At 41.4% G+C, this 23076-nt stretch overlaps 1 protein-coding gene across 5 annotated transcripts in view; it reads left to right on the top strand.

Annotated features, from left to right (window-relative positions):
* Positions 1-418: 418 nt before the first annotated feature.
* Positions 419-23076, top strand: part of MINDY4 (MINDY lysine 48 deubiquitinase 4) — a 73799-nt gene continuing 51141 nt past the window's right edge. The window contains exons 1-8 of one of the 5 annotated variants that reach the window (XM_012571348.5): positions 419-671; positions 2180-2299; positions 3182-3384; positions 6631-6889; positions 7910-8328; positions 21066-21124; positions 21464-21573; positions 22545-22661. In XM_012571348.5, coding sequence (XP_012426802.5) covers positions 609-671; positions 2180-2299; positions 3182-3384; positions 6631-6889; positions 7910-8328; positions 21066-21124; positions 21464-21573; positions 22545-22661 — 1350 coding nt within the window. In that variant the 5' untranslated portion in view covers positions 419-608. The remainder of the gene's footprint in view (positions 672-2179; positions 2300-3181; positions 3385-6630; positions 6890-7909; positions 8329-21065; positions 21125-21463; positions 21574-22544; positions 22662-23076) is intronic. The other 4 variants (XM_030264195.4, XM_030264196.4, XM_072925269.1 and 1 more) reach the window with 4 other exon arrangements.

Raw genomic sequence — 23076 nt, 5'->3', positions numbered from 1 at the left:
TATTAATATTCTACATGTTTATTATTTATTTTATTATTATGATTTTTACTATCTGTTTGTTATTATTATTTATTATTATTAGTTTATTAATATTTAAATGTTTATTGGTTTTATTATTATGGATTTTACATTATTATTATTATTATTACTATTACTATTATTATTATTATTATTATTATTATTATTACTAAAAAAACCTCTAAGCAGTGAATTCTGTTTTCCACAATTATGACTTGCAAAACAAAAGTTAATACATAAATGCGAAAGCCATTACCTATCTTTGTTCTTTACGACAGAATTCATCATTTAATTCTTTTATTCCAATTTTATTTTATTTTAAGGTATGCTCGATTTTTTTTTTTTTTTTTTTTTCCCCGCGTTCTCTACAACTTCCCTCCATCCCGAATTTCTGTCCGGCTTCCTTCCTTCCTCTCTCCATCCCTCCCTCCGCAGGGGGAGGAGTAGTCCCGGTTTCCGGGAGTTGTGGTACCCAGGGCGACATCCCCGCGGGCTCCGTCCCATCCCCGCGGGCAGCGGCGATGCCGCGGGGCTGCGCCGGCCTGAGCAGCATCCCCGCACCCCAAAAGCGCTTTTTTTGGGGCTGAAACATGGACAACGCCTTCGTGCAAGAAGTGGCCGCATCACTGGTGAGAGAGTTTCTCAGTAGAAAGGTAAACTTGTGTGAGTTTCCTCGCAGCCGGGGAAAACGGGAAGGGCTGGGGGGTTCAGGGATGCTGGGGGGTTCAGGGATGCGCTGGGGGATTTATCCGGACCAAAAGCAGCTGGGTGGAAAGCGGGGAAAGCTCCGGGGTGAGCAGCTGGACTACATCTCCCACAGTGCCCTTTTATTCCCGGCCGTGGAGCTGCTTCCTCCTGCTCAGGGCAAACCCCACACACACCTGCGAGACTGGAAATTAAAGCAAGAAACGCACTTTCACTTTGGTTTTGCTTGTTGTTTGCAGGTTTTTTGGTTTTTTTTTAAATTTTTTTTTTCTTCATGAATTGCCTGTTTTGTTGCTGTCCTTCTGTTTGCAAGAGGCACACAAAGCCTATTTTTAAAAAATTATTTATTTCTTTTTTAAATTAAGGCAAAAGCTAACAGTTTTAGAGAAACTGGTAACACACATTTTTCCCCCCCTCGTTTCCAGTAATAACTCAGCAGAAAATCCCTTTTTTGACGGGGGGAAAGGAATTGAGGTAAGGGGAGAAATTACACCATTTTACCTGTCAGGAATTTAATCCTATAAAGCAAAGTTTGGACTACACAGACATGCAGGGAGTGTGGGACTGAGCAGACTGGAAACCACCTTCACATTTCTATGTAGCAGCACCTATTACTTTGTATTTATGTTCAATCTTTGGGAAGTATTGCTGATGTTGGACCCCCTGTGTCAGGAATGAGTTATATCAGAAATTAAGCAGCCACTGTCTGATGAAATATTACACAAACCTCAGTCTCATGTTTTGCATCCCATCTCCAAATTCACATTTTCAAAACAAGGGACACTGATAATCCTTTGTGCTTCTGCTTCCCCCAGATCTTTCATACACATCAGAGCCTACTGATCCTTTATTTACCACAACTTGCCCTTAATTTCATAAATCCAAGCCAGACACTCTGTCAGCAGAAAAATAAAATCCTTTGTTGTGACAAGAACCCTCCACAGAAGGAATCAAGGCTTTCTCTCTCAAAATAGTAGCCTGCTGTTGTACCAGTTAATTATTTTGGGATCCAGCTCACAATAAATCAGTGTCTCCCTGCAGAGAGTGAGATGCCCATGGGTTTTGTCTCTGAGCTGCCCATGGGTGCTGATCAAAGATTGAAAATTGGAGTTGGAAGACCCCAGAGCAGCTGATGCCATGGAGATCTGACTGATTTCCAACTTGAGGCTGGCTGGAATAATTTCAGCTCAGGGCCTTTTATACAGTATTAGGAGGCTGTTCAGCAGCTGAAGGCAGCTGCATAGAGGTTTTTGTTTTTCTCTGTTCAGCAATTTCCATCTCACATAGTCACCTTAATTATTTTCACATCCGTGGGCTGCTATAATTCAAGGCTGTAGCATCACAGCACAGGCACTGAGGATTTCCTGGTTACAAACTGCTGCCACCAACAAGTTTCATGTCACACCCAATGAAACCCAGAGTAAAAGCTTTGGGGTCTGACACTTTTCCTTCTCAGGGGTTGAAGAAAACCATCAGCACCATGGACCGGGAGCTTCCCCGCTCTGCACTCAGCATCAACAACAGGAACGAGCTCAGGAATGTCCTGCACCTGCACTCCCTGTACAAACAGAACAAGGTGAGGGAACACCTGGCACCATGTGGAAATCTCCTTGCATGCCCATTTCCATTTGCAGCTTTATATGTGGCACAGCAGGTGGAAATTTCACTTCTAGCATTTATTATCTGTTGTCCTGGTTTTTAAAAGTGTTATGTTTTCTTTTATAGCTCTTCTGAAAGTTTTAAAGTACTCATAAAAGTTCTTTAGCCTTCTGATAATGTTTACATACTTGAGAGTCAGAGTTCCTGCACAATTTCATGGATAAATAGAAGAGTTTACATATTTCTCTGTAGGTAGAGAGAAATTATTGATTGATCTTTGGACCAGTGTGGTTGGAGAGGTGGTAATTCCATCCTCCAATCCATGGTCACCTTTAGAATTCTATAAATACCAGGTGTTTGAATAAAACTGGGTCTTTTTCTCTTTTGAACTTCTCAAACTTCTGTGTACTCATTTCGTGTCCAATAGCAACAATTGGAAATCCAGTATAAACAGTTCACTCATAACTTGAGGCACCACAATACTTTTGGTATCTTCATATAAGTCTATAAATGCCACTTCAAAAAACCCTCTCCCAGTGTAGAAAAGGTGTATTCTAGCACAGTTTCCACACTTTGGAATATTTAGCTGAAATGAGAGTCAGAAATCACTGTGACAGGTTGTTTTTTTGTGTCATGGTTCCTTCACTTAACACAGCGGCACCTTTGAGCTCTTGACATTTTCTGGCTGCCATCTTCCATTTCCCTGGATTGTTTGTGCAGTCACTCCTGGGATACACCCTCAGGTAACTCCAGGAAACAGTTAAAATATTCAGCTGTACACTGTAAAAATCATGCCCTGCAGCCAGACTAACCCAGCATTTCCATAGCCACCAAGAGCTTTATTTCTCTTTTTGGCCAGGCAAAAGAGAACCCACTGAAAACACTGCTGGAAATTATTACTAATTACTTCCTGGAGCACCGTGGGACTTCCAGGAGCTCTGGTTCCAGCTCTGTTTTGGCAACTCCTCAGAGTAAGAGCTCAGCATCCCACCCACCCGACCTCTTGGATGAGGATCATGGGGATGCCGATGCTCTGGATGAGGGCAGAACTCAGGTCTCCAGGTACAGTCTGATTTATTTCTCTTTGCCCTGTGCATTCTCTCATTTTTTCTTAATAAATGGAAAGAGTGTTAAATGTTTTCTCTTTTATCTCTTGAGCTCAACTTTGTTTTATTAGTTATCCTCGTAACACAAAGCTTAATTTTCCAGATTATTAAAATTTCCTGTGCAAGCCACCCTTCAAAAATGATCTTTTATGTTCCCTGCCAATTATGAAGATTGGTAACCTCAATTGCATCTTTCAGTCACTGAAGCACATTGAAATAGGAGATTTCATTCATTTTACATTGGAAATACTCAAATTGAAGCAGGTTTGGAGGTAAAACAAACCACCTGTGCTGAAACTACAGGTATATTCATGCCTTACATAGGAAAAAGCAAGTTTTGCTGTCTTAAATTCAGTGTGGTTACAAATAGTGTAGGTTCAGACCTTGCAGAATACCTGAAAACAGCATGTAACCAAGATTTTCCTTTATTTGTGCCTCAAAGAGGATTAACAGCCCTGTACTTCCATAGAAAGCTTTTAAAATGGGCACACAAGTATAATTCAGCTTCCCAGCCTCCACCCTCAGGGAGCTAATCAGGTTTTGTCCTTCATGCTAAATGCAACATGCCCAAAGCAGCCAAATCAGTGCATGAAAAAAAACCCCATGAAGTCATTTCTTATAGGGGAAGAAAGCCAAGATTTTTAAGTTGAGCTCAGAAGCAGCTCTTGAAAAAGAGGCAGTGCAAAGGCCTTTTTTTTCCCTTTTTCTTTTGTTCTTCCTCTTTTTGTATTTTTAATCCCTTTTTCTTTCCCTTTCATGGATCTCTCCCACAGGGGTGCCCCCAATGCTGCTCTGGGAGGAACAGCAGTGCTTGGTGGTGTTAGTGTTGGAAGGGTGTGTCAAGCACATTTCTCTCCCTCTCAGGATTTTTCATAGAGGTGCACAGAGAGAAATGAATGAGAAAACAATTTCTATTTCTGCTCCTTGTTTTTCCTATGTGGAATGTGTTTGGAGAATTGTTTACCTGGGGTGATTGCTTGGTTGGATTCTGGTGAGGATTGTTTGAGCCTGATGGCCAATCCAACCCACCTGGGGCTGGACTCTGGAGAGAGGGTCACAAGTTGTGTTAGAGTCAGAGAAAGTTAGTATGTATTTTTAGTATCCTCCTTTTATATAGTATATTAATGTATTTTAGCATAGTTATAATAAATCATTCAGCCTTCTGAATTGAGTCAGGCATTGTCATTTCTTCCCATTGAGTTTGCCTGCATTTACAATAGAAGGGACCTTAAAGATCATCTCATTCCATCCCATTCCTCTATCCCAGCTTGCTCCAAGCCCCATCCAACCTGGCCTTGGACAGTTCCAGGGATGGGGCAGCCACAGCTTCTCTGGGCAACCTCTGTCAACCTCACCATCCTCACAGGGAAGGATTTCTTCCCAATATCCCATCTAACTCTGCCCTGAGGCTCATCCTCACCACTGCCATCCCCTTTGGGCAAGGGAAAACCAGGGATTGCCAAGGTCAGCCAGCCAGTGCCTGAAATCAGTTTTTATTTCAACTACTGTAACTCTTAACAGTGCTTCCAGGGGTAGAGACTTTAATCAGACAGGACTCTGCACTGGTTCCTTATTAATGACTCTGTTTGCTTTTAACTTTGCTCTTGGAGGTTGCTGTGTGTGTAACTTAAAACATTCTCTGAGCCAGCACCCCTTGGCAGTGAGGGGTGTGGAGCTGGGTTGGGAGTAGCAGTCCTTACTTTTCCTGATGATTCCAGAGGCAGATCAGGCTCCCCTCAGTTTACATACATGATGCCTCAGGTTTCAGCTTTTATATTTTCAGATCCTTTCAGCTTTTATATTTTCAGATTCTGTGCTGCTTTAGTGTGTGGGTCTGAGCTTCATATCAGGGGATGGTGAGATCTCTGCACAGAGCAGGGAGACAAAACAATTCCTGCTCCAGCTGGGCACCAAGGACAAATGATCCAAATCTCAGCCCAGGAGCACAAACAACGTGGGCTGGAGAGGGAAAAACAAGCAGGGTGGGACTGCCTGGGCTAAAGCTGGAATTGGACAATGAACTCCAAGGTGCCAATGGAGCAGAACTGATCCCAGGGAGAGCCCCCGGGAGCGCTCGTGCATTTTGGGACCATTTTGGTTCATCTTGGGTGCAGCCCTGGCTGGGCTCTGGTGCTGCCCAAGGTGGATCCATGGAGGAGATCCCTTGAATAAATTCATATTTTATTCTTTAGCTCTGTCCAGCCTCTGCTCTAGCTCAGCCTTCACAGGGTATCCTCACCACACGAGACACTCCTGGAAAAATGGGTTAAATAAAAGGAACTTTTTTGTGGTACAAGATGTTTCAGCCTCTGGAGTTGCTTTACAATGAGTCAGGATGGAGGAAAATGTCCCGGAGGGAAAAACAAGTTCAGGAACTTGTTTCCTTGTTTTAAGGAAGGAGAGTGTTTCTGAGTTACACAGAATTTTTAAATTTATAAACGGACACGGAGCTGGGAACTACTCAGTAAAATAATTTCCATCACAAAAGTGCTTTTGTTTTTGGACTGAAGTAAGTGTTCTACAGCTAAACAGAGTCAGAAGGGTCAGTAGAGTCAGTCTAAGTTACAGGAAAACAGGGGATGTGAGCAAAAGTGTTAACAAATTTTCAAACAGATGGAGAAGGAACAGGAGCTGCTGGTTGTAGCTTAGGACCTGTCCTATATATAACATATAAATTGTACTTTCTGCTATGAGATACAATCATACAATCACAGAATCAACTGGGCTGGAAGGGAGCTAAAAGATCATCTCATTCCACCCCCTGCATGGGCAGGGACATTTTCCACCATCCCAGGGTGCTCCAAGCCCTGTCTAACCTGGCCTTGGGCACTTCCAGGGATTCAGGGGCAGCCACAGCTGCTCTGGGCACCCTGTGCCAGGGCATCCCCATCCTCACAGGGATGGATTTCTTCCCAATATCTAATGTAAATTTCCCCTCTCTCAGTTTGAACCCCTTTTACATCAAAATAAGTGATCATGGGATTGTGTTAGCCATATTATAACCAATTGTGACACATAATAATGATGAAATAATGTTTTGAAGTCCTACATCCAGATGTTCTGGTGAAAAGTGACTGCATTTGATTACCATTTTGAGATAAAATGTACCTTTACTTGACAGCAGTGCTCTAATTAGCTAGTTTTATTAATTCACTTATGCATTACTTTGCTCTTTCAAGCTTTTCCTCTTTCTTCCCTCTAGGCATGATGCTGAGAATCCACTGGATAAAATCCCTCCACCCAGAAAACATCAGCACAGAAGTGAAAAATGCCACACAGGGACAGCCCACAGCAGTAACTTACCCTGTGCTTGGGACAAGAAGTTAAAAGACAGTCAAGAGGATTTAAAAGCAGCTGTGATTTCTGAGGAGCTGAAATCCACAGGGAAGGAGAAGTCAAGGCCCAGGGCTGGTCTCATTGCCAGAGGAATGATGGCTGGACCAGTGGCAAGTCCACCAGAGGTGATTCCCAACACTTTTCAAAATGTTTGGCTTGCCCATGGGTTTTATATCCAGCCTGCTGGGATAAAAAAGTCACTTGTAAATAATGTTCAAATGGCTTTTGCATGTCAATGCATTAACTCTGCAGGCTGAAGAGAAGTGGTAAGTTAGGGAAATCCTTGTGCTTCATTTAGAATTTCAGATATAACCCCTGCAGGCAACTACCCTCTGCATGTCTGTGATCTCAGGTCACTGAATTCCTTTATAATTCTTCCCCATTCCTGAAACCTCTTGACAGATTTAGTTTTCTATTTTCCTATGAAAATTGCCCTGTTCCATTCACAGTATCTGTTTCACTCTGGTTTTTCCAAGACCCCACATTTAATCAGTAGCATTTGGAACTGAAGATTGCTTTCAGTTGAAAATACATTTCTGAATTGATCAGATCAGACCATATTCCATCAAGAAGTGCTTTTGAAGCACAGTTAAAAATTTCTTGCCTATTTTTTTTCTCCTTTATGCTTCTTTTATATAATGACAGGGACTTTTCCAATGTAAAATCAAGCTCGTGATAATGAGAAATTAAAATATTTAACTATGACATTTAGGTAGCTCTGAAAAGCATATGGAAATTCAATGAATTAGCTGGATATTTGTAAATATATCTGATTTAGAATTAAAGACTAGATACCCATAGTGGTAGATACCAGTAAAATATCTTATATGTCTTGATGTCTTGAGCTGGATACAATCCCAAAATTAAGCTCTTAGGAGGTAATTTGTTGTTATTCTTGGTAAAACCATGGAAAACATGGTTTTAATGGTAGGTAGCATCTTTAATATTGTTCAAATTTTAAGTGAAAGTGTTTGTCTTATTTTATTACTGATTTTTTAAAAGATCTGATTTACTCTAGAAGCTGATTGCTAAAAATGAATGAGTAGCTTAGCTCAGAAATCAGTGCCAGAGCTTTCCTTTGCTTTTTGTGTTCTTTTAAAGATGGTAACATTTTAATCTGTGCCTTTCATGGCACTTCCTTCCAGGATCCCCAAAAAAGGAGGCTTTCCAAAAGATCCACGAGCATCAGCAGCACAGCCCAGCCCAGGGGTGAGGAGCACGAAGAGCATGAGCTGAGTGTCCCAAGCCCTGATCTGCAGGAAATCAAAGCATCTCCAACAAAATCCCACGTGGAATTTGCATCAAAGACTGTGCTGAGCTCACACACCAGTTCTCCCTCTGAAAAACCAAGGAACAGCCCCAAAGATCCAGAGGACTTTTTTTCCAAGCTGCTTTCTGAGAGAGAGAGGGCCAAGACAGAAGAAAGGAAATCTCTTCCAAGCTCTGGTGCAGACAGCAGTGAAAAAAGCCTTAAAATGAGTGCCCCTCACAGACATTCAGGGGCTGGGAGAGAAAAGAAGGAAAGATCCCTCAGGAAAACTGAGAGTCGGTTATCAGGCCACAGGTGAGAGTATTTCTGGGGATATTATGCTAAAACACAGTTTTTATTATTTTTCTGCACTATTTCTTGATATAAAAGTTTCAGAAGTGTCTCCCTCAGAGAACTCCAAATATATATTTTTGGCTTTTTTCTCTCTTATGTTCTTAATTAATGTTTTTTAATTTTTTTTCTTTTTCTGGATAAAATGTAAGAGTGGGAGGTGTAGCATTTTTTAAATGTATACACTAACACTGATTTCTTAAAATTGTTATACCTATTTTATTTTCCAGTTTAATTTCTTATTGAAATACCATATGGGGCGACCCTATTGAGAAGGAAGCAATTATACATTAGGTATAAGTACATTTATAATGTATGGGCTGTGGGAATTATCAAACTGGGGATCTGCTGGAGCTGCAGATGGGCCAGGAGTGGCACTTGGTTCCTATCTGGAACCAAAAATTTACTGAAGAGAGCTGCCAGCATTCCACATTCATTTAATTTGTAAAAGATTAACATGCAATAGGCCAAAGTACCACAGTCTAAAGTCTTAAAACTCGGGTTTCATACAGCTTGACTGATCCTACAAGGTAGTGCTGATCCCATAATGTAGTGCTGCCCCATCACTTCATCCTTTCCACTCTCAGCATGATTTTTTCCTCACACTCAGCATTAATTGAGGTAGAGAAGAAAGCTTCAGTGGCCTTTGGCAGCTCCCCAGCAAAGCTGAGAATATTGAGTGTATTCCTGATATTGGCTAATCAGTGGGTGAACAGTCCATTTTGGATGAGCCTCAGAGGTGTGGTGGGCTGGATGGGATTCCCTGGGAAGACTTTTGCTAAAAACCAGTGAAAGGTCTGATACACACCTCACTGATGAGCAGCTGGGTCCTACTTGGGGGTCACAACAATCCCAGCCAGCACCATAATTTTGGGAAGAGTGGCTGGAAAAGCTGCCCAGTGGGAGGGGACCTGGGGGTGCTGGATTCAGCCAGGAGTGCCCAGGTGGCCAAGAAGGCCACTGGCACCTGGCCTGGGTCAGCAATATGTGGCAGCAGGGCCAGGGCAGGGATTGTCCCCTCTACTCAGCACTGCTGAGGCCACACCTCAAATCCTGGAGACACTTTTGGACCCCTCAGCAAGAAGGACATTGAGGTGCTGGAGCGTGTCCAGAGGAGGGAGTGGAGCTGGGGAAGGGTCTGGAGCACCAGGAGTGCCTGAGGGAGCTGGGAAGGGGCTCAGCCTGGAGAAAAGGAGGCTCTGACGGGACCTTGTGGCTCTGCACAGCTCCTGACAGGAGGGGACAGCCGGGGGGGTCGGGCTCTGCTCCAGGGAACAGAGACAGGAGGAGAAGAAATGGGCTCAAGCTGTATCAGGGGAGATTTAGTTTGGACATTAGGGAAGATTTCTTCACTGAAATGATGGTCAGGCATTGGAACAGGCTGCCCAGGGCAGTGATGGAGTCACCACCCCTGGAAGGGCTCAAAAGCTGTGTGGATGTGGCGCTTGGGGACAGGCTTTGGTGCTGGACATGGCAGTGGTTGGACTCGATGATCTGAGAAATCTTTTTCCAACCTAAACTGTCAAAGCCCACCCTGGGTCGAGGGTGGCTCCGTGTGGTGGAAAAGCCTCTCCTCCAACCCGTGCTTTCAAAGAAAGGCTCAGCAGCCTCTTGTTGTTCGGTCTCAAGGCAGTTTATTGCAAGTTATCTAAAAGATTTTCTTCTCTGGCTGCTGTGGTTTGCTCACAGCTCAGGCAGAGGCACACACACACCCTGACATCCTCTCTGACTCCCGACTGCTTCTTCTCTCCCCCTCTGCCCAGGGCTGCTGCTGTCTTTTATATGGTACATTACGTGTTACATGTTTACAGTTTTTCCCCAATGCCTATTACCTATATTAAATGGTGCTTTTCTACTCTAAACCAATCTGTGAGTGCCAACATCACCAAGAACATGGAGGTAAGGAAGAAGAAAGAGGGAGAACAGGGCAGGCCTAAATCCCTCCATCTTAAAATCTCTGACCCCCATATACAAAGTAAAAACCCCCCTGTACAGGACTTAAAACCCCCCTGTACGGCACTAAAAAATTCTTCCCTTTACTTTGTGACTACTTCTACTATAATATCTAAACTTTTGTGACTTCTTGTTCTTCCTGCAAGGTTGGTAAGTCATTCCATGGCTCAAATCCAAAATCACAGCTGCTTCCAGCTGCCTGCCAGGGTCTCAAAATGCTTCTGACCTGGGCCTGGAACCTCCAAAAAAGTCTGAGGGACATTTTGATTTCTCACACTAAACAACCCTGTAACTCTGTGTAATTCACTCTGATATGTTGGGACTCGCTGACACTTCCCAACCTCTGGAGAAGCTGGGCTGGAATGGGGAGTGACCCCCAGGATGTGCTGCCATCCTGTCTGTGCTCCATCCCTGCAGGGAGGGAGGGATTTGGGAACAATTCCCTCTCCTCTCACAGCTGCTTTGGTCTCAGCAGGAGCAGGAGAGGGAGCCCTTTCCTAAGCAGAGCCCTTTCCAGAGTCCATTCCTGCCGGGCAGTGTGAGCTGCAGCCAGCAGAGCATTTGCGTCCCTGCTCAGCTCCGGGCTCCTGGAAGCACCCACAGAACCCAGCAGGGCTGCTGGGAATCCTGGAGGTCAGAGGGAGGAATAGAGACTCCAAATAAACACCCACAATATCAGACCTGGCTCTTGAAAAACTTTTATTTCCCTTCAGCCAAAGCCTGCTGTATTTGGGAGCCCTTCAGGTTCTGGTCAAAGTGATCGAGCATTTTAAAGAATGAAAAATTCCAGTGGTAATCCAGTGTATTACAGTGGTAATTACCACTTTATTGCAGTGGTAATGCAGTGAAAAATTACAGTGTAAATCCAGCAGGTCTTTTTCTGCATTCTCTTCCATTCCCTACTAAATTCTATTCCATTCTCTGTTACTAAATCCTAATCTAAGTATAAACCTCTATAGGATTAACCACAGCTGATTCATTCACAGCATCTGCAATTCTGGTTTTGTTCCCCACAGAAAACTAAAGATAAATTTTATTTTTCCTTCCATTTACTTTACTTTTTGATTTTCTTTTCTCCTATGCCAAAAGTGCTGTAGCAGTATGCAAGCTGAAGGCATCCTATGCAAACATATGAGAAAAAATTGGAAGTAAAACTACTGCCAAGCTTTAAAAGAATACCTGGCCATAAAATATCCTAGGGAAGGGCAAATGCACAGCATTTTGACTCACAACTTTTAATGAAAGGAATTACAGGGGTCAGTGATGGTTCTTTATTGCCATTATTATATTTTTTGCCAAGTCGTGAAGGATTATTTAATAAAAAAATGTAACATTCTGTAGAGGTTGTTTGAAGGTCTGTGTAGAACCTACCCAGATTCTACAGGTGGGGTTTATTTTAGAATTTTTGTTTTAATTAATCCATGAGAAAAGCAATATATAGGTGGCAGCAAATCTTCATTTATCCTCAGCTGTAAGCAGCCAGCAGCCAGTTGAATTTCTCAATTCACAGAATCCCACTTCACCAGTTTGGAAGGGACCTCAAGGATCACCTGGTCCAACCTTCCTTGGCAAAAGCACATTTTAGACAAGGTGACCCAGCAGCCTGTCCAGCCAAATCTTAAAAGTGCTCAGGCTTTGGGAATTTAACTCTTTTCCCTGGGAGATGGTTCCAATGGCTGATTGTTCTCTTGGAAAATGTTTCCTCTTGTGTCCAACTGGAATGTCCCCAGGAGTAATTTGTACCCATGGCCCCTTGTCTTTTCTGTGTGATTCCTTGGAAAAAGGGAGTTTCCTTCTTATTTGGAGCCAAGCTTTAAATGCTGGGACGTGGTGATGTTGTGCAAGCAGTGCACGCATATTTATACAGAAATATGTCAGTAATTCCTCCATGCTCCTTTGCAGCAATTTTGTTTAACTTAACAAATTAAAAATGACGTTTATGTCTCAGTGCCACTTCAGTGGAGAATTTGAAACCCCTTTCAGGTAATTTTGATGCTCTTCTTTATTGTTCATCTTCAAAGGAGTATTCCCCTTTTTTTTGTTGAGTCCCTGTTCCTCTTGGTTGTGTGCAAGGCCAAGTAAAATTTGGATTATTCACTAATTTTTTTTTTAAGAGATTTTGAAGGGAATAAAAGCCTAAATTTAAAAGTACCCAGTCCAAGTGACTGATCCAAGATTCCACCTAAAAATTGCTGTATCTGTGGTTTCTTAAGATTCATAGGAACTTGGTAGAGATGATGTTGAGGCAACATAACTCAGGTCACAGGGGGAAAATTAATAAAGACTTTCCTGAGTCTTTTATCCTGGGTAGAGCCTTGAATAGTGGCAAAGAAAGGTTCTCTGCTTCCTTTAATATCTTGATGTAGGGTTAGGCCAGGTGACCTCTAAATTATTCTCTGATTCTCCTTGGTGCTGAACCCCCTACTGGAGGGGAATATTTATCATTAATCTCAGCACACAGAATAAAGAATGAGTGGGATGGAATTCATGATCTTTAGAAATTGTAATGAAATAAATGGGTGTTGAAGTTGATGACTCTCCTTGCATTCAAGATTTTCTATTGCTTTTCTGGAAAAAAACCCACAATGAATAATGACTTTTTGGGAAGGTTACATGGGGTTAGAAGGTCAAGATTTCCCCATTTCACAACTTGGGCAAACAAAACTGGGGAAAGGCAAGAAAAACCCACTTCAGAACAGTTGAGAAACTGTTCTTTTGTCTTGACTACAGAGGTGTGCTGCAATTGTTGCTCCCGTAGCCCCTGAGGTGCTTTCCTAATTTTCCATTAAGTCTATCAGTGCAACGTGTGGTGGTGCTGTGGGAAAACCCTCCAGCTGTCAGCTGAATAATTTTTGGATGAGTAAATCCGAGTTGGCAGTTCTACAGTGGGGTGCAACCACCATTTTGCTGAATTAGATGGGCAGATTTGGTCTGTACAGCTCCATTTCTCTTCTGGTAGTTATGAAGAAGAACATGTGATGCCTGAAATTTTGGTTTTCACATCCACAGCTAACCAACTTCCCTCCTCTAGTCCCAAGAAAAACAGCATAAAATTAAAATCAGAGCACTGAAATCAGAAAAAAAAAAAAAGTAAAACTGGACCAAGGAAACAAAAGGACCTGAAGTTAAGGATATTTCTTAGGATCTCCAAGGGAATGGCTCAGAATTAGAAAGGCAGAAAGAAGTGGGAGTATCGTGACGTCAAAATAAAAATTTCCTGCTGCCATTAGTGAGCAGAGGGATGCAGCAGTGAATCCCATTGTCCAGAGGCAGAGATGTGTGCAGTTCCAGGAGCAGGGAGGATAATTGATTCTGCACTCATCCTTCCATTGTGAGCAATCCCCTGGATTACAGTGACCTGATTGTGCCTGGCCACCAGTGCTGGCTGCAGCCTGGCTGTGCTGCTAGTCCCCTGCCAGCATTCTGCCAGGGCACAGGGGTATTCCAGGCACCAGGGCATGGGTTATGGCTGTGGAAGTTGGATTCAGGTGCCTTTTTTGATGCCTTAGGTTTTATTTTCAGACTCTGTGCTGCTTTAGTGTGTGGGTCTGAGCTTCATATCAGGGGATGCTGAGCTCTCTGCACAGAGCAGGGAGACAAAACAATTCCTGCTCCAGCTGGGCACCAAGGACAAATGATCCAAATCTCAGCCCAAGACCACAAACAACATGGGCTGGAGAGAGAAAAGCAGGATGGGGCTGCCTGGGCTAAAGCTGGAATTGGACAATGAACTCCAAGGTGCCAATGGAGCAGAACTGATTCCAGGGAGAGCCCCTGGGAGCACTCGTGCATTTTGGAACCATTTTGGTTCATTTTGGGTGCAGCCCTGGCTGGGCTCTGGTGCTGCCCAAGGTGGATCCATTGAGGCCTTTTAATAAATCCCTGCTTTATTCTCTAGCTCTGTCCAGCCTCTGCTCTAGCTCAGCCTTGGCAAGGCATCATTTCCAACCCAAAGCTGAGCCACTCCCATGCATTGTGGCCCCACCACCAGGAAGGTGCCCCTGAGCTCAGAGCCAGGGTTTCTCCTCCTGCCACAGCTTCTCTGCTGAGTTCACCACAGCTGGGCACTGTTGAGTGCTTCCCATTCCCAAAATATCCCTCCTTGTTTGGTAAGAAGCCTTTTCTGGCAGTGCCCTGTGTTTTAACACAAATGGGGTTGGGTTAGGGAATTGCCACAGACACCAAGTGGAACATTCATTACTCATATTTCATAGACTCTTAGAAATTACAGATGGAAAAGAACTTTTAGGGTCATTTCTTTCTATGGCACATTAATCACTGCTATATATATTTATATTTGCTGTAATACTTTTTCCAAGTTATGTCTGCTCCAGTCTTAAATGACTCAGGTAACACCTCTCCCCTGATAATACATTCCACTTTCTAGCAGTTCGTATTATAAGGAATTTTTTTGTTGTGTTCACCTTCCATTTGCCATGTTTTGCACTGTTATCCATAACTGGAGTTGATTTTTGACTGGTATTTCTGTTCCTTGCTACATATCCACCTCTGTTAAAATACTTTAAATATTTTTCATGTTCCTTTAGGCATTTTTTGTCTGAAGCTTGTACTGTGTGCTAAATATTTTTATCTTTCCTGCTCTGAACTTTTGCTGTTGTTTTTCCATTAGGTTTTACTGATTTGTTTTATATTTCCCCCATGTATTTAGGGGTGTCTCTAACATTGTCACACTGTGAATCTCAGATAATAGGGCAAGAACTGTTCCCTTCTGCTCCTGGCCTTGTCCTCAGCATTATAAAATCACAGTACAGGTGAACCCATTGTGTTAGTGAAAATTCTGCTTTTCCTTTTTCTTATATTCCAAAAAAAAAAAAAAAAAAAAAAGGCCCTGTAAACTTTGTTATAGAAATAGGACATCCCTAGAGGAAAAAAATATAGATCTTTAAACAAATTCCTTCAGTCCTTTAAAAATATATTCAGGGTTGTTTAGCTGTTTTGTTTTTTTATTCTTTTAGATATCTGACACTTTCAAAATATTATTGTATAAATATTGTAAGGAGCCTAATGCTTTCAGAATACTATTTTGAAAGCGTTATGGTCCTTAAAGGATTGATATTTGTGCTCTCTGTTATTAACAGGAATAAAAAAGCTTATTTTCCATGTGAAGACTGAGCCAATACCTGTCAATTATAGATGACTGAGTGCCTAAAATTGTAAACATCCTCTCCTATCTTTTTATCCTGCATCATCCCCAGCCACAATCTGGCCTTATCTGCATTAGGAGATTGGCAGAGAACATTGGCCATGAGTTTCTGAGCAAGTCCTGAGCAGGATTTGGTGTTCCCTCAGTCAATGTAAGCAACAAAGCAGAGCACAAGCAACTCAGGAGGTTTCTGGACTGCACTGGTAATTTCTTGACACAGTGAAACAGGAAAATTCAATGCCTGTTGAAGGTTAATGTGTGAATGTCTCATTTCATAAGGAATACTACCTGGCGTTCCAGTTTTAATGCTATTTTTAAAAATAAAATTGAATTTCCAACTGAAAGGAAAAATAGTTTCAGTAAAGTTACGTAATGTACATTATTTACCCAGCAGATTTGCTTGGCTTCAGTCTTTCCTACTGTGCATTTTGGTGTAAAAGTAGGTTTTCTAGGAATATTCTGTATTGTTTGCCTGGTGGGCTGCAGTATTTCAGTGTTAGGCACAAAATCGGTGTGTGGGATGGGCTGACACTGTAAAATAATACCTGGCAATTTGGTGAGTAATGAAGTTTTGATCCTGGGAGGTGTTGAGCAGTTCCTAAAAGTCCTCACCACGGGAATAGCCTGTTCTGTGGAATGAGCACTGAGCTCCCACGGCTGGGTCGTTTGGACTTGATCTCATTTAAAACCAGCCAGAAAGCCCCAGATTATTCCAGGATTCTCAGTGTGTGTGTGAGCAATACCTGAGGAATCAATTCAGTTTTTCCCACTGTCAGAGGAAGAGGATGCCTTGGGCTGGGGTGGCGTTTCTAGAAAGTAGGGGTTGAGTCAAAGTTCCAGACGAAAGAGCGGAAAGGAACGCGGGGCTGGAGCAGCGTGGAAGCAAATTACGTTGGTGATTTCCTTCCACTTTTGTCTGGGATCTCTGCGTTGTCCTTCAGTCACGCTCTGCATCATCTCCAGTGCTTCGGAGTGGGTTTGGAGGCAGGAAACACGGTGAGAACGGTGCTGGAGTATCCCAGAAGTAACTTAGGTTGGCACATTTCCTTCTGCCTTTGTCTGAGATCTCTGCATTGTCCTTGAGCCACGCTCTGCATCATCTCCAGCTTCCCCCAGTCCTTTGGAGTGGGTTTGGAGGCAGGAAACGTGGTGAGAGCAGTGCAGCCACACCTTCCTGTAGAGAGGAACCAAACCCTCCTGGAGGGGTTCTGATCCCTTGCTCCAGGGGATCAGCCTGGCTTTGACTCATCCAGCTGGCAGCAGAGGAATGTCTGTCAAACAAAACGGGCGCATCCGTGGGAAATGTGGATTTAACTCACCCATGGATGAAAAGAGAGCTCATGGTTGCCAAATCAGGAGTGAAAACCTTCAAGTGCCCAAAGTTGCGTAACATCTTTTATAACATAATGCTTGGACCGGAAAAAAAGGCCTAAAATAAAAGTTATAAACTATTGTGACTTTGGTGTGGTGCCAATGGATTTATGGCAGCAGAGCCCACGGTGTAACATCTGTGGGGCTGCCATTTGCCCTTTTAGTATTTTTCCAGCACTCCATAGGAAGAGGCACATTGCAATTACTGGAAATGACAAATGGCTTCTGTATAATTTCTTTATTTTTGGAAAGGAGGTAAATCTGGAGAGGTCCAGCCTGTTGCCTGAAATGCAGTCAATCAGTTGAGAATTTGCGTTAGAGGATCATAGAGGTGTGTTCCAACTCAAACTATTCCATGACTCTGTGGAATTACTTGCTCCTTAAAAAAAAATCAGTTGTGTACAAGTAGCACAAGGAATTCTTTTTACCTCTATTTACCCCTAAGATTACTTTACCAGGAGCTAAAATCTCTTTGGGCTCACCTGTAACCTGTTTTTTGAATTCACCTTTTTTTTAATAATAAGATGAAATAAGAGAATACCCCATCCTCAGTGTATGTTTAACAGTTGATATTAGTTTTCAGGAAGATTGTTTATATTGCTGATACCTGTCAGGTTGCAGCTGTTTGGACTGTTAAAAATCTGAGGTTTCTGACAGGAAATGGAAGACCACAAATATTCCACATCCTTAAAAATTAAGTGGCCTAAGGGTTGAAGGCCCAAACCAGACAGATTTGGTACTTTATGGATGGTGAACAGAGCAGAGGGTTGGATTCATCTCCAGTGATGTGAATTAATTGAGTGCCAAAATCTAGGAACCCTTTTCTGTGCTTTATGTAGTGTCTTGTGGGTGCTGTGCATTTTTATTTAATGGACTTTTGTCTCCTTTTAAAAAAAAAATTACTGATTCTTGTTTATTTTGCTGACAGCAGTTTAGAGCTGCTGAACATTATGGTGAGTTCATACAGGTGGTACTGATCTCCTTGGAAATTCCAGGGGGAATTTCACACTCCAAAATCTCTGGTGGAGAACAGTAGGAACAAAGCAGCTCAATTTTTATTATAATTCTGATTTTGTAGCTTTCATAGCCTATGGATGAACTTTGTGTTCAGGTGAGTCCAACTTATTAGGACCTTAAACCATTATGTAGCTGAACCTCTGATTATAGTAATTCTTTTTTTTATATACAAACCTTCCCAACAAAGATTTCACGTAGTCACAGTTAGTAAAATTCAGCAGGACAAATGCAGATTCATGTGTGAGGGAATCTATTTATATCAGAAGTGACCACTTTTATTAGAAATTACCCAAGTTTCTCATTTGCCTGTTTTATATCTGTCAGTTTTCACAAATCTATCTGTCATCTGTTCACCAGTTAATTTTTCATATTGCAAGTGTTCAAATCAAATCAGATGCAGGTCTTCACTAAAAAGGAAATTAGGGAAAATTAAGTGCATGAGCCTCTGTTACCTTTGTCAACCAGGCTTGCCAACATGATAGAATTTATATTAAATTCTCATGACAAGAGCTTTTTCCTGTAGAAAAATATTGCCTGGCCTTGATTGTGATCATGTCCTTTACATCTTTGCAATTTCTTTTAATAATTCTGATTTTGTAATTGTGCCCCAAAGCAGTGACAAGCTGCACCACCCAGAATGGCCTTTTTTACCCTTTTGCGAACACCAATAGAGGCTATTTTTTAATTATACTCTGCTGATTTTACTCACTATTCCAAGACTGTTGGATATGTCTGCCTATTCTACATCCAGTAGAAAAGCTGTTGCAATCTGGCAATGAAAATGGGTTTTGCCACCACAGTCACCTTAAAGCCACTGATGTTTAATTTTTAAGCCCCTTGGTTTATTTGACCTCTTGTGAGTGTTGGTGTAAATAGGAAATGCTGGAATGCACATCCATTATTGTGCCAAGGAGCTCCCTCTCTGGGAGTTCAGCTCTTCTCTGTAAATCCATTTTCCTGCAATGCTTGGAGGCCAGAGAGGAATGTTCAAATATTTAGAGAAAGTACTGTATAGTATGTTTAGAATGAAGCATATTTTCTTCCTGTCCCATTTTCCTGCCATGATGGATGACTTCCCCCTTCCCTAAGTGTTCCAACCAATTGGTTTTACACCTACAATAAATTTTCCTGGAACAGCAGCCCTCTGCTGAAATGGAAATTGCAACAAATGTCCTGGCTGTTTTGAGAAACAGAAGTTCCCCTCAAGGAGGGGGACCTCCACCTGCAAAAATACCCCACTTAAGCAGAAAACACCCAACATTAATCTTGGATGTCAGCGCTTTCCTCAACTTGATGAGAATTCTCAGCCTTGAGAATTCTGAGCACTTTGCATCCCGGGCATGGTTCTTCCTGGAATGGGTGTGGAACCAACATCTTTTAGACTTTCCAGAGAGAACTAACCCTGCAAAAACTGGTTCCAGGAGGGCTATACATGAATTGTACCGTGGGTGGCTGTATTTTCATTTAGAAATGGAAACTGTAGTGCTGCGTTCAGTGTCAGAATCACAGAATCACTAAGTCACGAAATGGTTTTCTTGGGAAAAGATCTTAAAGATCACCCTGCCATGTGCAGGGATACCTCCCACTAGACCAGCTTGCTCCAAGCCCTGTCTAACCTGGCCTTGGAAGGTGTTAAAATCTTGCAAAATTAGATAGAAACGGATTTACTGGGACGAAGCACTAGAAAAGAAGAGAGAATAGTGTGTAATTTCAGACAAAACAAAAATGTGGGTTTTGGTTATGCTTGAGTGATGTGACTTGGCTGAAAAAAGTATTTTATTGGTGAATTTATTGTCATGAAGACCCTTTCTTTGACCAGGAGAGAGGAAAATAGTAGTAGGCAGCTATGGGAAGGGAATCTCAGCTGAAATTCATGTCAGGAAACACCAAGGGGAGATCTGAGTGTGTTGTACACACACAGTCAACTCTGTTCAATTCTATATCACATAAAAATAGAGTAATACTCAGTGGGAGCTCAGTGCTGCTTATGCCACTACACAAATTTGCTCTCAGTCCTTTTATTTTTATTGACCTGCTGGTCCTCCCATTTATTTTTACCTGAAGTTCCTACAATGGGAGTGATTCATTTCCATTCTGTCTGGCCTGAATCAGGACCACCCACATTTCATTGCCCTCAGTCATTTATAGCTAAAAAGAGAAGTGTTTCTGTTCTTATAGTGTCAAATACTATCTGTGAGAAAGCTGCCAAAATGCCTTTAAACTGGGCAAATCCTGAGTGTGATACGTCTGTGTTCTGGTTGTATTATTTCATATTCTGAAAAGGAAATTAAGCTCATGGAAAGTATGTGACATGACAGCAGTTGTTGCTGTAATATCGTGCATACAAAGAATGTTGCTGAGGAAACTATTCCATTCTATTTTTGAAAGGATTGTCAGTGCAATTCCTTTTTTTTTTTCCAAAGCAAAAGCCAATGATACAGTATTGCTTTTTTGGGAAAAAAGGGAAAAAAAAGTCAATTTTTCCTATTTTTAGAAATGGTTATTCAAAAGTTTTCCTTGATTCTGAATTCATTTTGGTGTGATTTCAACAGGAAGAATAAAACCCTTTTCATTTCCAAAAATCTTAATGTTTCATTTCAGCTCTGACTCCACGGCCACCTTTAAATACTTAGTCGTTATAGCAGTTATTCATAAGAATTTTAAGCTATTAATTGTGTAATATACAATTAAATCACAAGAGGAGTTGAACAACTGATCCCTCTTAATGGATTAAAAACATATCCTCGTAATGGAGCCAGTCTAAGACCTATTCCGATTTTTATTTTTGGATATGTCAGGTAGTTTAATAACTAATTTAAATCTTACCCTGATCCCTATCGTGGATTTAAATTTTATTTTCTGATCTGATCTGCCATATCACACAGATGAAATGAGATTGATGCTGGAACAGGACTGAAATCCTGAATGGAACACAGGATATTGTTCTGTGCTAGTTGCTTTTCCTGATGAACTCCTGGAGTGCAGCTTTCTTCCACTGAAAAAGGCTTTTCTCTAAGTCCATTTATTTCTTAGACCAGATATTTATTTTATAAATATATATATATGTATGCACACACACGTGTGAGAGTTATATCCTTGTGTGGGAATGCTCCCTATTTCTTATTGTTTATTCAAACACCATTTCTCATTTAAAATGAACATATTGTCATTAATTTTTTGATTAATTTTCATGTAGGAAGTCCCCAACATATACTGGCTGTAAAGAAGACCAGATGAAAGAAGTCCTAGATTTGGGTAAGTTATGTCAAATTTCAGTTTGGCTTTTGTTATGTTTTGTATTGTTCAGAGCAGCTGTTGCCCAATAAATACATAGGAGTGGCTTCTTTTGTAACTCTTAGTTGATTTAGAGCAATTTCATTTGCTATAAACTTCTAAACAGACAAAGAAATCAGTAAGAAGTAATCAGACAAAGGCTGGCTCGTGTACTTTTATCTGACCTTTCTGGCTAAAACTGTATTTTCCTTTTAATAAAGACAATAAATAATTATTTTCATGTTGATGGGCCCCTAGCACTGAGTGTGCTGGGGAGAACAATTCTTTCCATCCAAGACTTGATTTTTCTTTTTCTTTCAGTCGATGTTGAGGATGAAGAGACAACTGGAGAAGTTAATAAGACCCCAGATCTTTCAACACTCTATATGCTTCAAATAGTATCAAAAGCCATTGATATTTCTCTTGCAAAAGTAAGACTAATTATGATAACTATAAATAGATTTTTGAGGTTTTTGTTTGAGTTTCCTTAGCCAAAGCTGCAGTGGGTTGTTCTGTGTTGTACTTTGGAATGTGTGCTGTATTCCTGAGTCTATTCCTTGTCCAGGTGACAAATTTAGGGATGCCTAAATTCAGAAAAATACCTTCATGCAGCAGCCCACTTGAAGCACAGATGATAAGTGTAATTAATTAAGCTTGTATTATTTCTTTAATGCCCCTATTCATGTGCTTATTCTCCAGTCCTTTCAACTGACAGTGGTTTATTATTCCCCTCTCACTGTTTCTGCCTTGCTTATCTCCCCTGTTTTGAGCAGAGATGAAATTATTAAATTATTTTCCTTCCCATTCAGACAGAGGAGAAAAAAACCCCAAATAATGAGGATGGGTGTCTTCCAATTTATTTCTAGATCAATGAGCTTGGAGTAACTCTACCTGCACTGGGTATTTTTTTTTTATTATTTCCTGAGCTCTACTTTAGCATGAATGCAATTTATTCAGCGTGCTTATTGCTGGCCATGGTCTGCAGTTGTTCAGGGCCAACAGGTGGATTTGTGCCATCTGAAATAGAGAAATCAAACATTTAATTAGCATTTATCTTATAGAGGGTCCTTTTGTCCCTCATGTCACCATTGGTTGCTCTTTCAGCTGTTAAATTTCAGGCAGTGTGCTGGGATGCTTTCATGTGAAACTCTGCCCCAGACATTAGACATAAATATTTTCCAGTGCTGAGCAGCTCCCAGCATTATGAGTGGAAGGAATATGTCAGGAAAAGGAAAATATTGCTCCTTTTCATTGGGGTGTTGCTATTTACAGTATGGATAAAACAGAAGAGGATGGTTGTACAGTTAGTAATCACCCTTCCACACTCCTCCTTTCTTTTCTACAAATTACAGTGTTTTGGATTTGTTTTTAAAATGATATTTTTTTTTCCTTTCTTTTATAGGAATTAAAAAATCTTCTCTTTGGCTCTAGTCTTTGTTGCTTCAGTGAAGAATGGAAAATCCAGAGTTTTACATTTAACAATATCCCACAGCTAAAATATGGCATTGTGCAGAAAAAGGTACTGTAAATTCTTTCCTATCAGTGATCTTTGCTTTTGACACTGACTTTACAAAGGCTGTGTGTCAGCAGTGAAAAAAAATTAGTTTTCTAAAGACTTTTCTCTTCCTTTAAACTCTGGTTACCAGTGGATGTTGTCACCTTGTCAAGTCATGATAAGAGACTTGAGATGGATGGAGGAAAATGTGAAAAAGCTGCAGAAAGTGTGCAAATGTTTTTGTGTGTGTGTGTGTGTGTGATGGGGAATTATTCACAGTGGGGAGGAGGAGCCACTACAGCTGAAAGCTGGTGGTGGTAAAAGAATAAAAGAGCATAAATCAAGGGTGGAGTTTAAGAGAAGAATGATAAGTGGGGCAAAATAAATTAAAGATGCAGTTTGATCTGACTCAAAATGAGATATAGCAAGAGTTGCCTGG

Source organism: Taeniopygia guttata, chromosome 2, assembly GCF_048771995.1.
Source record: "Taeniopygia guttata chromosome 2, bTaeGut7.mat, whole genome shotgun sequence".
Classification (NCBI taxonomy): Eukaryota; Metazoa; Chordata; class Aves; order Passeriformes; family Estrildidae; genus Taeniopygia; species Taeniopygia guttata.
Note: the sequence above shows the minus strand (reverse complement) of the source record. Positions and strands in the feature narration are given on the sequence as shown.